The following is a 14,610-nucleotide window of genomic DNA, read 5'->3' as shown; positions in this document are numbered from 1 at the left end:
TCAAAAAAAGTAGCTTAAAGGGCCTAACTGTGTTATTTTTGACATCAATTTCATAAGCAGCCCATGGGCCAAGTTTGGGCACCCCTGCATGTAAAGTATAATGTATAATATTTGTTTAAAAAATATAGTGGAGTTGAAACTGAAATAAGCAGAACATATATGAAAACTTGTTCTTTATTACAGTTCCTGTGGTACTCCAGGCCATCCATTTAGGGGTGCTGGTTTTTATTTGGTTTGGCTATTTATCAACAATCATAATGTTTTAGGAGGTAGCCATCTGAATTGGTGTCTGCACATGCAGCTGACTTCCAGTGCGTTTGCAGCCCAAACTGCAGGACAACTTCTCTGTTTAATCATCCCAAATAACTTCCTTCCACTGTGGCAGAAGTTCCTTTAGCACACACGCTGAAACTGTCAAAGTGCATAGTTGCCCATTAAGAAGACCAGTGTGGGTCCTGGGGGAGCCGAGGGGTTGAAGAGGGAGTGGTGCTGATGGTTATTTCTGGAGGTTATATCAGTAAGAGCCTCTTCCAGCACAGGGTGCTGGAGAGTGACATGGCAAGTGTTGAATACAAGTGAGGGCGAATACACACACACACACACACACACACACACACACACACACACACACACACACACACACACACACACACACACACGCGCTGAACGCTTTTGCCCCTTCTCACCCTGCTGAGCTCCCACCCTCTGACACAGCATTCCTGTGTGAGCAGATGAAAGCCAGCCACCTTCTGTCTCCTCATGGGTGGAGTGACAGAATACTCACAGAGTGTGAGGAACTGAAGAAGGGGAGAGCACCGTATACACCGCCACACACGCACACAGCAGGCTGTGAGCTGAGAGCAGGAATGGTAGCAGAGGAGATTGTGGTGTCCCTCTCAGGAGGAGCTCCGTGGGGTTTCAGACTCCAGGGAGGAGCTGAGCAGCAAAAACCTCTACAGGTGGCCAAGGTACATTAGATTTGATATATGTGCATGCATGCAGTATGTTCCGGACAAGACTGCAGCCAAGGTGGTAACACGAGTAGACGATTTGATTGAGATTGCAGCTGTTAACTGTGGGCTCAGGCCTCGGTGGTCAGTCTTGTGGTTTGTAATCTGACCTCAAAATGAATATGAATAAATTAATCGGTTGCCAGTTGCAGAAGAGTTACTAGAAATGTTAATTTCCGGTGCTTGTAAGGGTTTCTAGGATTTTAAATGCCTAAATTCAGCCAAGCTTGACAGTACAGTTAGCAAAACTGTTTCCCAAAGCTCTTCTTTTGTCAGCACCGATGTTGTTACAATTATTTAAAACTGAAATAAAAAAGAAAGCCAGGGGTAAAAAACATTTCAGTTTGGTCAAATTCAAATCAAATCTGTGCTTTAGAAAAAAAACCCCAACAAACTGAAATGATTTTATATTTTACATTTACTTTATTCTTTACATTTCATTTATTCTCATCTAGAAAGGCAAGAATGACCTGCTTGATGGAAAAATTCATTTAAAAAAGATTTATTCAGAATGCACTTTCATATAAACTCCTGACCACAGGTATTCCCCCTAAATTTTAAACAGTACTGACAGTTTTTCCTCAGAATTGGCTTTTGAGGAAGGGGGATTACCCATGTCTGTAAGAATAATTGTAAAAGCCTTTTTGAAAGATATGAATGCATTTTCCTGTTGCTTCTAACCATTTGACCATTTGATTTTTGCTTCAGTAAATGCAACACAAAAAAACAAAACTGGTGTGGAGAGCACAATAATAGTATTGCAACACTGGAAAGAGGAAAAGGGAATTTTGGCTGAAGCCTCTCCAGTGGGCGCCAAACACTCCGGTTCCTGACGCTCATTTGGCCGTTGCCCAGTTCAGTTTGTGCCTCACCTGTTTTAGTGAATTAGCAGATCAGTGAGCAGCATGAACACATGTTTGGGGGCTGACTCGAGCTCCATTGCTGCATCCCTGGATTTCTTTGAAATAGGTTCGTGTATCACACATGTGTATGAGTACACGTACACACCTACAACAGGTAATAAACTGGTTTCATATTTTTCACTGTCACATATTTGTTTGACACATTAATCCATCTTTAAACCTAGGAGATTTATTTTTCTGGCTGGGCTCCTCTAAAGGCTTTTTTGCATCTGTGTTTATATTTGATGACAGTCCAGACCGTCTCTCTAATGGGAAAAGCTATTCTGGAGAGCAGGAATGTGGACTCGGTCACACCGATCTTAAAAGTTCATCATTCACCCACGAGCAGTAAAAATGTCCGATTCCGAATGGTGCCTCTGTTTATTAAAGCTTTTAAAGCAGAAAAAGTATCCTTAATGGGAGTTTGATCGGTGGTGAGTGTATGCTTCTTTCTGTTGGTGTGTGTGTGTGTGTGTTTATGTGTGTTTGGGCATGCCTCAGATAAGCCCAGTTGGGAATGGAGCACAAACCAGAGGATCAGAATAGCTCATCTAAGAGGAGCTGGAAGCCGAGCACGGAAAAAGGCCGACCTCTTGTTCACACAAAGAAATACAGGCGTGCACACGCGGACCCACACGCACTCACACTTTCTTTCTTCTTTAATTAATTCTAGTATTGCATGTCTGTGTGCACATGTGTGCGCGTGTTTATCCATCATAGTAGTGGCTGTCTTTCCCCCATTTGTGTAAGAATGTGGGTGATTTTCCTGCAAGGTTTTATTTCGGGTATGTGGGCGACATATGGCGAATGACAGGCATGCCCCATGGTCCAGACTGGTGATGCAGCTGTTCCAACCCCCCCCTTTCATGATGCTCACTTGAGCTGTGTGTGTGTAAATGTGTGTGTGTGTACATTGGCTGGAGATAAATGGCTTGTCCTTGCCTCACTTGTATGATGGCGGAGTTGGATTATTGGAGATAAAGGCAGAGTAGGTGCTTAAACACACTTAACATTTTTACCTTCAGCAGTGATAAAGTGTGTGTATCAGAGTGTTTATGTGAGGATACAGACTGGATAGCATTATCGTTTTCTTTTAGAGGCAGCTGTAATCTAGCAGACAAGAATAGGCGTCTTTCCATCTACACCATCTATCATTCCCCCAGTAGCGTCCACCCCCCAGCACCCACACTTCCTGAAAGATCTTATGACATCATCTCTTAGTGACCTCCAGCAACAGCTGCATGACTTCATGAGTTAATTCTGATGCAGGGACGATAATGACTGCCACTAAAGGAGAGCCGCATGTTGCAGAAGGTTTTTGGTCACTTTTATATAGTTATAATTAACAAATACTTATTTTTCTTTGTTTTGTTTTAATAAAAATAAATAATATGCTATTATTCTTAGGCCAGGCTCTGTCAGTTTGATCAGGTTTAATGACAGGGACCTCAAAAAAATCCTGAAATTGTCATCATGTTTTGATAAAAATTAGAGCCAGACTCATACACTGTTTGGCTGATATCATTGGCAGATATTGGCCTATCACAGATATATCACTGTCCACGTAAATGCTATCTGATGTGTGCTGATATGAAATCCTTTTAACAACACAACATTAAGCAGAAAAAGATGCTTGGGGTCATTTGACCTTAAATTGCTAGTATAAAATACATTGTACATTACTATTTAAAATACACTTTACATATTCAAAAGAATAATGGTCAGTCTGTCAGCCATAAAAATTCCAGAATGAGACAGAGACTAATTACAATGCTCAGTGTCTTGTTCTGTGTCATATACACTGTAATAGCTAACAACAGGTTGAAGATGTTGCTTACTTTAGAGGGATTACAAGCAAAATTGGTGGGGCACCAGTGGGCTAAAAAGTCAAATAATCAATAAAGTGTAAAAGATTATGCAAAGTAGAGCCTGTAATGATTAAACAATCATTCCACTCCCTCACACAGCCGCAAATATTTACCATTTTTCTGTCTTTAGGTACGCAGGCGCAGCAAAGCATGCCGAGCCGGACTGAAGGAACACGATGAGCTGGTGGCCATTGATGATCGTGCATGTGCAGAGCTCAGTCATGCTGAGGCCATGAGCCTCATAGACAAACAGAGCAACACACTACATCTAAAGGTCAAAAGGTCAGACCACACACACACACACACACACACACACACACACACACACACACACACACACACACACACACACACACACACACACACACACACACACACACACACACACAGATTATGACAGTCTTTCTGCCCTATCATACTGACCATATTTTCACAACTTGGCATCTGGACGATTTCAGGGCCCCTTCTGGCTTCCAGTGCTCATCTTACTCTGGTTGCTCTGCATCCCCCCACTCCTCCATGAGGGTCTTATCTCCTCCTGAAGACCTCTTGAACTCCAACAGTTTCTCCATCCTCTCCTCTGTCAAGATACCCCAGGGCATTACCTCCCCTCCAGATAGTGAGGCTTATTATGGAGAAACAGACAGTGATGCAGACACACATTCACGCACGCACCGCCGCCAACGTCGCACACCTCCTCACGCACGCTCACCTTCACGCTACGACAGACAAGAAGAGGAGGAGACCTCAGAGATGAGCGGGTGAGAAACAGAGATCCCATGTTCACACTAAATTTGTCCATTTTATCATTTTTCCCAGAAAGCCGAGCTTCCATTTTCTGTCCATATTTAACAGAAAGTTTTCTATAAAATAATACTTGAACCCTTTTTTTTATGGTCTTATGGTTGTATAAGACTGCAATGACTTTGATAAACTGTTAAAAATGGTTACAGAGACAAAGATTTTATGGACTAAAGTCTAAGATATTTACAATTAGAAAATCTAAATGGATTCGTTTTGGTGCATCCTGCCCTTTTTTATAAGGTATGAGAGTGCCACAGATGCAGGCGTAACTTCACAGGGGATGTGGGATGGTCAGTGCGCTGTTGGTGTTCCTCGAAGAGAGCTCATCTACCAGCCTCACCAGACAGAGTGGACCACTCCTACACACACCCCCCACACGCTGACCCCTCACATGATCACCCCGACCCCTGATCAGGGGTTGGTGGAAGCAGAAGGAGAAGGGGACAGTGGCTTCCAGGAGGCAGGGGGCTGCACTGGGCTGGCCTGCCCGCCCCTAGTGTCTCCAGAACGGGCAAAAGAGGCTCTGATGTTGGGGTCTGGGAAACACCTGGTGCCTATGGTGGGACCACAGCAGATGCCTGTAAGTGATGAACTCTCCACCACCTACATGGAGAAAGCACGGCAAGCCAGTGAGTATATACTTTCATTTACAGCTACTTTTTAATATCAACATCACCTTAATGATTTCTGAGACTTTCCATAGTAAAAAGTAATGATTACAGTTACAGTTACAAGGTTCAATTTTGTGCACAAAAAGTTGGATTGTGGCATTTCTTGTTATAAAATTGTTAATAATAAAGGAATGGCTGAAACAAAGTATCACAGTGACTTAAAGAATTATCTATAATTGACATTAGAGTGCTAATACTTAACACCATGCCTTGTATGTGAATGTCACATCTACTCATTAAAATTCTAACCAACAGCTTTGTGTCTCGGATGTGATATTGTGTAGCTGCATCTGCACTTCTTGTATTAAGTTTCATGATAATACACTGCTAACCAAAACCAGGAGTGTCTCCAGTGTCCTGGTAAAGCAGCTATTTCAGTCCTGACCATTGTGTTTTTGCATTTTAATTAAAATTCCTAAGATTCTCCCTGTTGTTTCCAAAGGCATCAGCCGCAGTTAGCTGTGTAGTCTTAAATCACCCTCTAGTGGACATTTCTTAAAACTGGAGTGTATCATGACAGGCTGGTAGTGATGGGGTGAGATAAACCAGATACCCACAGAAGTATTCCACCGCCCCTCTTTCCTTCTTCTGTCCCCTGAAACAGCAGCATATCTCCTCTGTCACTATGCTGAGCATTTGCCCCCATGGCTGTATTTATAGCTATTGAAACCTCTGATTGACAGGCTGTATGTGACTGTCAGTGTGTATGTGAAACTCATATGAATGAGATTTTGTATCAGTAATGGTTCACTGGTTCAGTCATAAATCCCACTGTTGAAACAATTTTAAATTCTGAAAATCTGTGGCCCACCCAAACCTTTAATCTTTGATCACAGCGCCTGTGATGAAATATTTTCCTTCCCTGTGTTCTGACTAATTCATGCTCCATTAATAGCATTACTTTCTACCTGAAAGCCACCACTCCACTTGAGTTGAAGCTCTACTTCAAGAGTAGATAAAAAGTAAGTAAAAAAAAAAAATCAAAAGTAGGTAAAAAAAAAAAAATTAAGAATGATGTCTCCTTTTCAGATCCCACAGCTTTGCATAAAAAGATCTGCCATTCATATTTTTTAATGTAAAATTAATGCCAATTTTTAAATGTAAATATTAATGTAAAATTAAATATGGAATATTACATTCCAAGTGTTTTATTTATTTAAAAATTGCCTTCATAATTGACATGTAGAATTTAGCTTCTGTGGACATTAATGAGATGTTATTGTTGTGGAATTAAAAGGACCAGATCTTGTAGGCACATAAGGGCTAAAACAGGTTATTGGATAATAATGCAATAATATCTGATAAGAATAATACTTGAATATTCATCTTCTGTTTGTCACTATTTCCACAATACGCTGGATTTGACCTCTCTCCTAAAGTTCATCAATTCCATGTTCTCATGACTTGTGCGTCTCCTTCCTGCAGCAAGTCGCTTGTGTAGCATTAGGGGGCCTAAACTTACCCGAGGCAGCTGTTCCAGAGGCAGCGATGCTACCACTGCACTATTCAGCTGCACATAAATAACATCCCAAATACACATAGGTATGGATTACGTTTATTGGTGACTCTAACTGGATTAATAGGAGAATACAATTACTGCTCTGCTGTAATGATGAGACATCATTTTAAGGGTTTATGGTTCCCAACATGCTGAACTGTTCCTTTAAGCGTTCTTTACTCTGTCTAGTTCAATTATCATTTCAACAGGGCAATAAAGATGATAGTTGATTAAAGCTAACAGCTATGCAGTGACTGAGTTCTGATTTCATATGAGCAAACATTGCAGAAATGAAGCATCTGTCATCCAGTACAGGAGGCCATAGACCTGAATGACTTTGGTGTACAGTGAGGGTTTTGCTATAGGACAAATCATGATGTCCAGAGACCTGCCCTTTCTCATATTACACACACACACACACACACACACACACACACACACACACACACACACACACACACACACACACACACACACACACACACTGCCTTTCGTTTTAGATACGGGATTATTAGCTCTAAAGAGGTATGCGTCTGTGTGTGCAGTGTTACTCAGGTGTGAGGTGTCAGCAGAAGAGAACGGCACATCAGCAAAGAGTTATGACCACACTTTCCTTTATAACCTATATTTGGCTTTATGAACTCATAAACATGTACACACACGCATTGACACCGGTGTCAAAATATCCTCTGGTGATGGGTCTTCCCGTCCTTGTGTGTGTGTGTGTTTGTGTGTGTCTGTGACAGAGACCGGACAGGTGTTTGATGCCTGTCACACTGACAGGAATAGAGGGCTGACATCATGTGTTGGTTTGGTGCTGGTCAGAGACAAAGGTCTTTACATGGGCTGTGCCTAGAGAGAAGGGCTGGAAGACTTAGACTAAACAGGTCCCCACTCAGAGCAGACTCGGACACTGTTAGGGTGTGTGTGGGAGGGTCTGAGGATGGTTAAGGACACACTCACACTCGTGAGATGAGGGACCTCACATCTTCTGCAGGTTCAGACGTAGGTGGACAGAGAGTCCCAAACACTGTCTACGCAGGTAAGACAAATGACACCCTGTGAAGTGGACGAAAGTTATTTTACATACAGGTGCATTGGTAGGTGTATCAATTTGGAGTGAAATTTTTGTTTTTTATTTTCAGATTCAGAAGAATTACCAAATTTCTGAGTCGTGTAAGCAGACTTGACTGATTATGCTGAAACGAATTTGAACACCAGCTCATCCTGTTGCGCTTTATCAACTGAACAGCCTTTATTCCTTACTGTGGGCTGGATACTCGACCCAAATAATAAATGGAACAAAAGTTACAAATTATTAATAGTTATTTTTAACACTGCATACTGTTGGCATGGCTTTAGGGATGGCAAGGGGTGTGTACCACTTTGGTCCAGACTGAAATATCACAAGAGCTACTTAATAGATTTGATTTATTTCTTTAATACAGACATTCATGGTCCCCCAAGGATGAACCCTAATATTTTTTGTGATTTGTGTTCATTTCCAGTACCTAAAACGAATTATCAGTTCCTAATGATACTTAAAATGTAGGTACAGTAGAACAAATGGACACCCTCAAATCTGAAGAATCACATTCATGGTAAATGTTGTGAACTGTATCATAATGTGCTACCAATATTAACCTCCCCTTTGGGATAAACTACAGCAGCACTGGTGATCCCTAAGTGTTTCCTAGCAGCTCACATTTTTTATTTGTCCAGTATCTTAAGTGATATCCAAATAAATGTAAAAGAGCACCATGTAGAGGGTTGAAAACATGGCTGTGGCCTTTAATATCTGAATCAAGTTTGATGCTGGAATAGTGCCTTTTCGCTGATATTAATTGTAATATATTGCACAATGTTTTGTGTGCCAGAGGCTGCATTAGTCTACAGTTATGTCAGTGGCATATTTATGTGAGGTGAGCCAAGATACTAAAAAGATTCAAATAGCATTGCACTAAGCAGGGTTACACAAATGTGCTCATGCTGCGGTAACACACAGTTGTGTGTGTGAGGACATTACACTGCTTTGCATCCCATTAATTTCCTGGAGACTCATCCTAAATCTATCCCTTACCCTAAGTCTAACTTTACTCTAACCTTGAAACAAGTCTTCTTCCTAAAATGTTGTGATTTATACTATGGGGCCTGGTTTTTGCTACGAAAACATGACTGGGTAAATAGATTTATGCCCCCATAACCATCTAACAAACACACAGGCACAGAGGCAGATTCAAGAATTTGTAGAGGAGAGACACTGTGATTTAACCTTCCTGGACTATGTGACTCAGCTTTGGAGAGCAGCAGGAATTCTTTGTTCTAAATCCACAACACTCACTCCTGTCTGTCACTGTTCATCACAGCTCCTCGCTGAGATAATGCTGCATTAATCAGCTACTACTCATGCTATCACACTGTTATCTTTCCCGTATTTGTCACCTGTGTCTTTTTTTGTATTCATCAAAATTCTCATCACTGCGTCGCCCCTTTGTTTTCGCTCTCTTTCAGTGGATTTATTTCTGTGCTCTTGTTGTCTTGCAGAGTTACAGCGTGGGGAGAGTTTGGTGGAAAAACAGGTGAAAGAAGCTCGTACTAAATGCCGCTCTATTGCATCACTGCTCACTGATGCGCCCAACCCCAACTCGAAAGGGGTGCTTATGTTCAAGAAACGCCGACAGAGAGCCAAGAAGTACACACTCACGTGCTTTGGCAAAGCTGAAGGAGATAGAGGAGGGGACACAGAAGGGGAGACAGGAGGAGAGACCGAGGAAGAAGGAGGAAGTTGCATCTTAAGTGGCTCAGAAGTTGAGGAAGAGGGATTCTCTGAATCATTTGACTCTACGTGGGACACTGGTTATTTGGACCTGCTGGATAGAAGGAGCTCTGCCTGTCCATCAACCACACCAACTTCTCCAACAACCAATCAGGGCACAGAACTGGACATCTCATCACATCAGACCCCGGGACTTGTGACATCTGCAAATCAAATCCCAGGGTTGGAGGGATCATTGCTGGAGAGCTCAGCCTATCAAGATTCAAAGCTGGAGAGTAACTTCACAAAACAACCAAGCAGCAACCACCCCCCTTCACACATGTCTCCTCCAGCTGTGGTTCTGCCCAATGGGGGACCAGCAGCTATCAGTCGGGCTAGTGTTGTACTGAGCATGCCCTCTCAGACACCCCTCCAAACTCAAAATGGCAACCCTGATCCTATTCCTAATCATAGTCCCAACCCCATCATAGACTCACACAGTAACACCAACTTCAGTCCTAACCCTGCAGTTCTGAACCGTACTGCACGGCCATTCAACTCTGGCTCCGCCCCTTCTCGTGCATCTGTAACGTCTGTAATGTTCCGGCCTCCTCAACCCAAACCCACGCCCATAACAATGGTGTCCAAACCTGTGGCCGCTGTCTCCACAATGAATATCCCAACTTCTCACCCTCCATCAGATGCAAGGAGAGCAGTGTCTAGCACCTCTTTGTATATCCCTCCAAGAAATAACACCAGCAACACTTCGCCCTCTGTTAACTCTCTCCCATCCACTCTCTCACCTCCCTCCTCTCTGGCTTCTGCATCGCTCTCTCAACCTCCTGCGCACATATTTTCTCCACAGCCTGCAGTGCATGCTCCCCCTTCCACCCCATTTTCTCCCTCTGCAGGCTCGCTGTCATGTGCCTCACCTGCTCAAACCTTCTCCCCTCCAGCTCCACCATCATACCTCTCTCCCCCTGCTTCTGCTAATCAACCCCCCTCCAAATGCTTTGCAGCTCCTCCCATCTCCCCACCACACCCCCCTGATTTTAATCAGACCTCTTTCCCTGCCCAACCCACCCCACCTCCTCTTCACCCTGCAACCCAACCTCCTCCATGTTCATCTGCCCATACCTACAATAACATGACTGATGCTGCATCACCTGTCCAGGCTCCTGTCGCTGATTCTCTGGTGACACGTGAGCAACGCATTTCAGTCCCAGCAGCTCGCACTGGCATACTGCAAGATGCACGTCGTCGTAGCAACAAGAAGCCAATGTTCTGTGCAGTCCAGAACAGAGATGTCTCTCCAAACCCGGACTTGCTGTCAATGGTCCAGAATATGGATGACCGCTTTGGGAGAACCCCGGGTGGTGAATCTGGAGTCACACCCAGTGGGGAGGCTGGGCATGAATCAGGCCCTGAAGAGGACTGGCTGAGGCTGGGGGCAGAGGCTTGCAACTTTATGCAAGCTCAGCGTGGATCGAGACCACCCCCTGTAGCCCCCAAACCACAGGCCCCTCAGGTGCCACAGCTGGCGGGGAAAGGAGGTCAGCTGTTTGCTCGCAGACAGAACAGGATGGATCGGTACATTGTAGAACGATCTCCATCTGCTGCTGCAGCCCCTTACTCACCTGCCCAGACAAGGGAGCCCTCACCCACACCTTCCCTCCCTTCCACTTGGAAGTACTCATCCAACATCCGCGCTCCACCTCCCATCAACTACAACCCTCTCCTTTCTCCATCTTGCCCTCCTAAGGCACAGAAGAAACCTGAGGTCACGATGCCTAGGACGGCTGGACCTAAAGGGCACAAAGCCGGCATGAAGCCTGTGGATGTCATGAGCCACCAGCCCTACCAGCTCAACTCTTCTTTGTTCAGCTATGGAGGTGGGGCTCCACAAGAGACCTCCACCCATCAACAGCAAAGAGGAATAACAGGCGGTCCTAAGAAAACAGCACGAGTCTGTGAAGTCAAGCGCTTCTCTACACCCCCACCAACAGCCACAGGGCCCCCCCTCAAAGTTATCGTACCTAGATCAGCTACGACACTTGGGGAACCCCTGCGGCGCTCTGATGTCATGTCTCCTCCACCCAGTGAAGGTGTCAAAGCCTTCCAATGCTATTCACCTCCGTCCCATCCTTACCAGGCTCAATGGGCCACCTCCCCTCTGTCTCCCCCACCGCCTCCCGCACCTACAGGCCCACTCCCTCAGCTACCTACCTTCTCCTCTGCTCTTGCTTCACCTCCTGCTTTTTCCCACTCCCAGCCCCCCAGTGCTCCACCGGATAACAGGCAGTTTAAGAGTGCCCCAAATCTAAGTCCCCTAGGCCCTGCTCATCCCCCTCAGCAGGGCTCCAGCTGCACTCAACCCAGCAGGGTTCCAAGGCCGAGGTTCAGCACTTCCAACCTGGGTCTGCAGCCTTGTGTCTGGCGTCCCAGTTCCACCACACACTGAATAGATACTGGACTGGACAAAATGAATAAGAGCTCTATAGGAACACAGAGCAATATTTTTTTAAACATGCATTTTTAGTGTCGTTTTTTTAAGGCTGCAGTTAGGGGCTTTACAGACATATGATTTATCACAAGATCTGCTTGGATTGGCCACACTTGTAGAAACGTTTATCGTTTAATTTCCTTGACTTTATTTAACTATTTGGTTGTACAGTAAATACAAGAAACTGTGTTCTGTGTGGGAACATGCGGAAGGTTGAAGAAATGGAAATCAACTGCAGGCTAAAAAGGTAGAAAGAAAACTGAAAGAAAACCGAAATAAGTTCTGTAAATTGAAACATGAAGAACAGAAGAATAGAGGACGTGCGATGTAAAACTGTTGTGACAGAAATGTTGAGAAGGATGGCAAAAAGATGAAAAGGGAAACACAGGAGGCGCAGAATGACGTGACACAGTAGAAATGAGGCCTGATGTGTGTCAAAAGTGCAGCTTTGACTTATGACTTCACTCTGTGAACATACCTGTTGCTCTCCTATTAGAAAAGCTGCTTTACAGTAGCTGCTTTTACTCTCTCTGATAAAAAAAAATATTCTTGTATTTGTGTTCAGTGAGTGTTGTTGTAGTTTCGCTGTGCGGCAGCGCGTGTGCTTTGTTTGCTGTAGTTTTCCAGGGAAATGCTTTTTCCAGTAGATTTGATTTCCCAGTTCATCACTTGACATGAAACAAGAGAGTGATAACATGTCTGTTTAGCTGTGATTCTTTTCCACAGAGACATGCGGCTGAATAAAAATAGACGTGACTCACCTCAGCTGTCATTCGGTTTCTCCCTGTGTCACTTGCGACACCACCCACACCCACACTGAAGCCCTGTCTCTCCTCCTCCCATTCGTCTTTTTCTCCCATTTTCTATCTTTGTGTGAGCGTTTATCGAACCTTCCAATAGTTCAAATATTCTCCCAGGATTCAGGCAGTTTTGACATCAGCTACTGAAACATTAGTGCTGGCATTAAGAAAGTGGTTTCAAAAGTAGTTTAAACTTTCACCACAGGGGGGCACAGTAGGATTTGTCATCCAAACATGTTTCACTACAACAGTTTCTGCTCTTCTGCCTTGTCTCAGATTTTACTGTTCATTGGTAAAATTAGACTCCCTTATTTTTTTAATATAATATATATAATATACAGAATATTTAGTAAACTGACTAACTAAGAAGAGGACATGCATTCCTTTTTAACTTTTTAACTAATAATTTCTGCTTCAGTGATTGACGCTGTATTTGATAATGTCCATGTTGTTTTGAGAGCAAGTGTCTTTCTGACAGCCTCCTGATGGCCTTGGAGCTGTGAAACCCAGCCATGGCCATAGAAAGGGATCCAACCTTTAACCCTTGACTGGGATCGGTTGACAGACAGGGCTAACTTTAGCTGTAAACTTTAGTCCTCTTCAGGTCCAAAGGTAAGTTTAGCTGCCATGTGGAAGGGAAAACATACATACACATAAAATCCTCCCAGTGCCTATTATTTTTTCTACATACTAAGTAAGTGGCTAATTTAATGCAGTTTTAAATTTGGATTTAAAACTGCATAAAAGCTACAGCTGCACCTATATTATTACTCAAGTATCCTTTTCCCAAATAATTTCTACAATTCTCTCTTTTGGTCCCCATCCTCCTCCCCGTTAATTCCTCTCTTGCTCAGTGGCACGCATGCACGCACAGAGCCCATTTCACCTATTTTTGGAGCCGTTAATCTCCAGTTATTTGGCCCAGTGCCCCACTCTTAATTCCGACGTCTTTTTTACAATGTGATTGAGAGAGGAGGGGAAGTGCTACCTCATACATCCAGTCTCTTCTTGTTGCTCTGCCAAAGAGGCTGTTCTCTCACGCCATTTTCGTGGGGAGTGAGCAGAGTGAAGCATTTAAGGTCAAGGGTTCACGCTTAAGGGGCATTCTGGACAGACTGTTGGCTTTTTCAAATTTGGATCATTCATTTTTGGGTTATTTAAAAATAAACACTCTTCCTTCATTGTCTTTTTTTTTTACCTGAACAAAACTCAGTGACAGAACACTAAAGTACAGAGCTTTGATAGTCTTGTATCTATGCAACAATAATGACTTCACTTGTTGAATACAAAAAGCTGAGGATGATGCAGGTGTAACTTCTGCCAGGCACAAACAATGCTTGGAGCTGCTGCTCACTCTCAAAGGTTTGCGAGGTGAAGTGTAAATGCCTATCAGAGGGGGAGTGAAAGATATAAATAAGAGCATAAACGCCCTCAGGCACACGCACTTCAGCAAACCTTGTTCTATTCTCTCGTGTTTATTATCAAAAGCCCTCATTCACCTGAAGTCAAAAGAGGCTGGAGAAATTCATAGATTTACCAATCTTACTAATCTTTGTATCACTGCCCTGGCAACTGCTGTTTCTACACTATGCTCAGATAATAAAGGAGTTGTGTTGATGCTAAAAACCTGTGTCAGCTTGCTTTTTTCCCCATGAAGAAAATTGATTGGGAATCAATAAAGAATCAGATTTATAAACAGAACCAATAATGGCACTGGCATCAATACCAGCTTGACCTTTACAAACTGGAACAACAGTCCTGAGGAGACGAACTCTCACACATAGAGAAACATTGCTGTT

The 14,610-nt window shown here is 43.6% G+C and overlaps 1 protein-coding gene across 1 annotated transcript; it reads left to right on the top strand.

The window, feature by feature from the left end:
* The first annotated feature begins 830 nt into the window (after window positions 1-830).
* synpo2lb (synaptopodin 2-like b) lies at window positions 831-14,344 on the top strand. The gene is made up of 5 exons (XM_030754755.1): window positions 831-968; window positions 3,911-4,062; window positions 4,239-4,541; window positions 4,825-5,213; window positions 9,298-14,344. The coding sequence occupies exons 1-5, from the start codon at window positions 867-869 to the stop codon at window positions 11,967-11,969; spliced, it is 3,618 nt and encodes a 1,205-aa protein (XP_030610615.1). The 5' UTR covers window positions 831-866; the 3' UTR covers window positions 11,970-14,344.
* Window positions 14,345-14,610: the final 266 nt, after the last annotated feature.

Source organism: Archocentrus centrarchus, chromosome 19, assembly GCF_007364275.1.
Source record: "Archocentrus centrarchus isolate MPI-CPG fArcCen1 chromosome 19, fArcCen1, whole genome shotgun sequence".
Lineage (NCBI taxonomy): Eukaryota > Metazoa > Chordata > Actinopteri > Cichliformes > Cichlidae > Archocentrus > Archocentrus centrarchus.
Note: the sequence above shows the minus strand (reverse complement) of the source record. Positions and strands in the feature narration are given on the sequence as shown.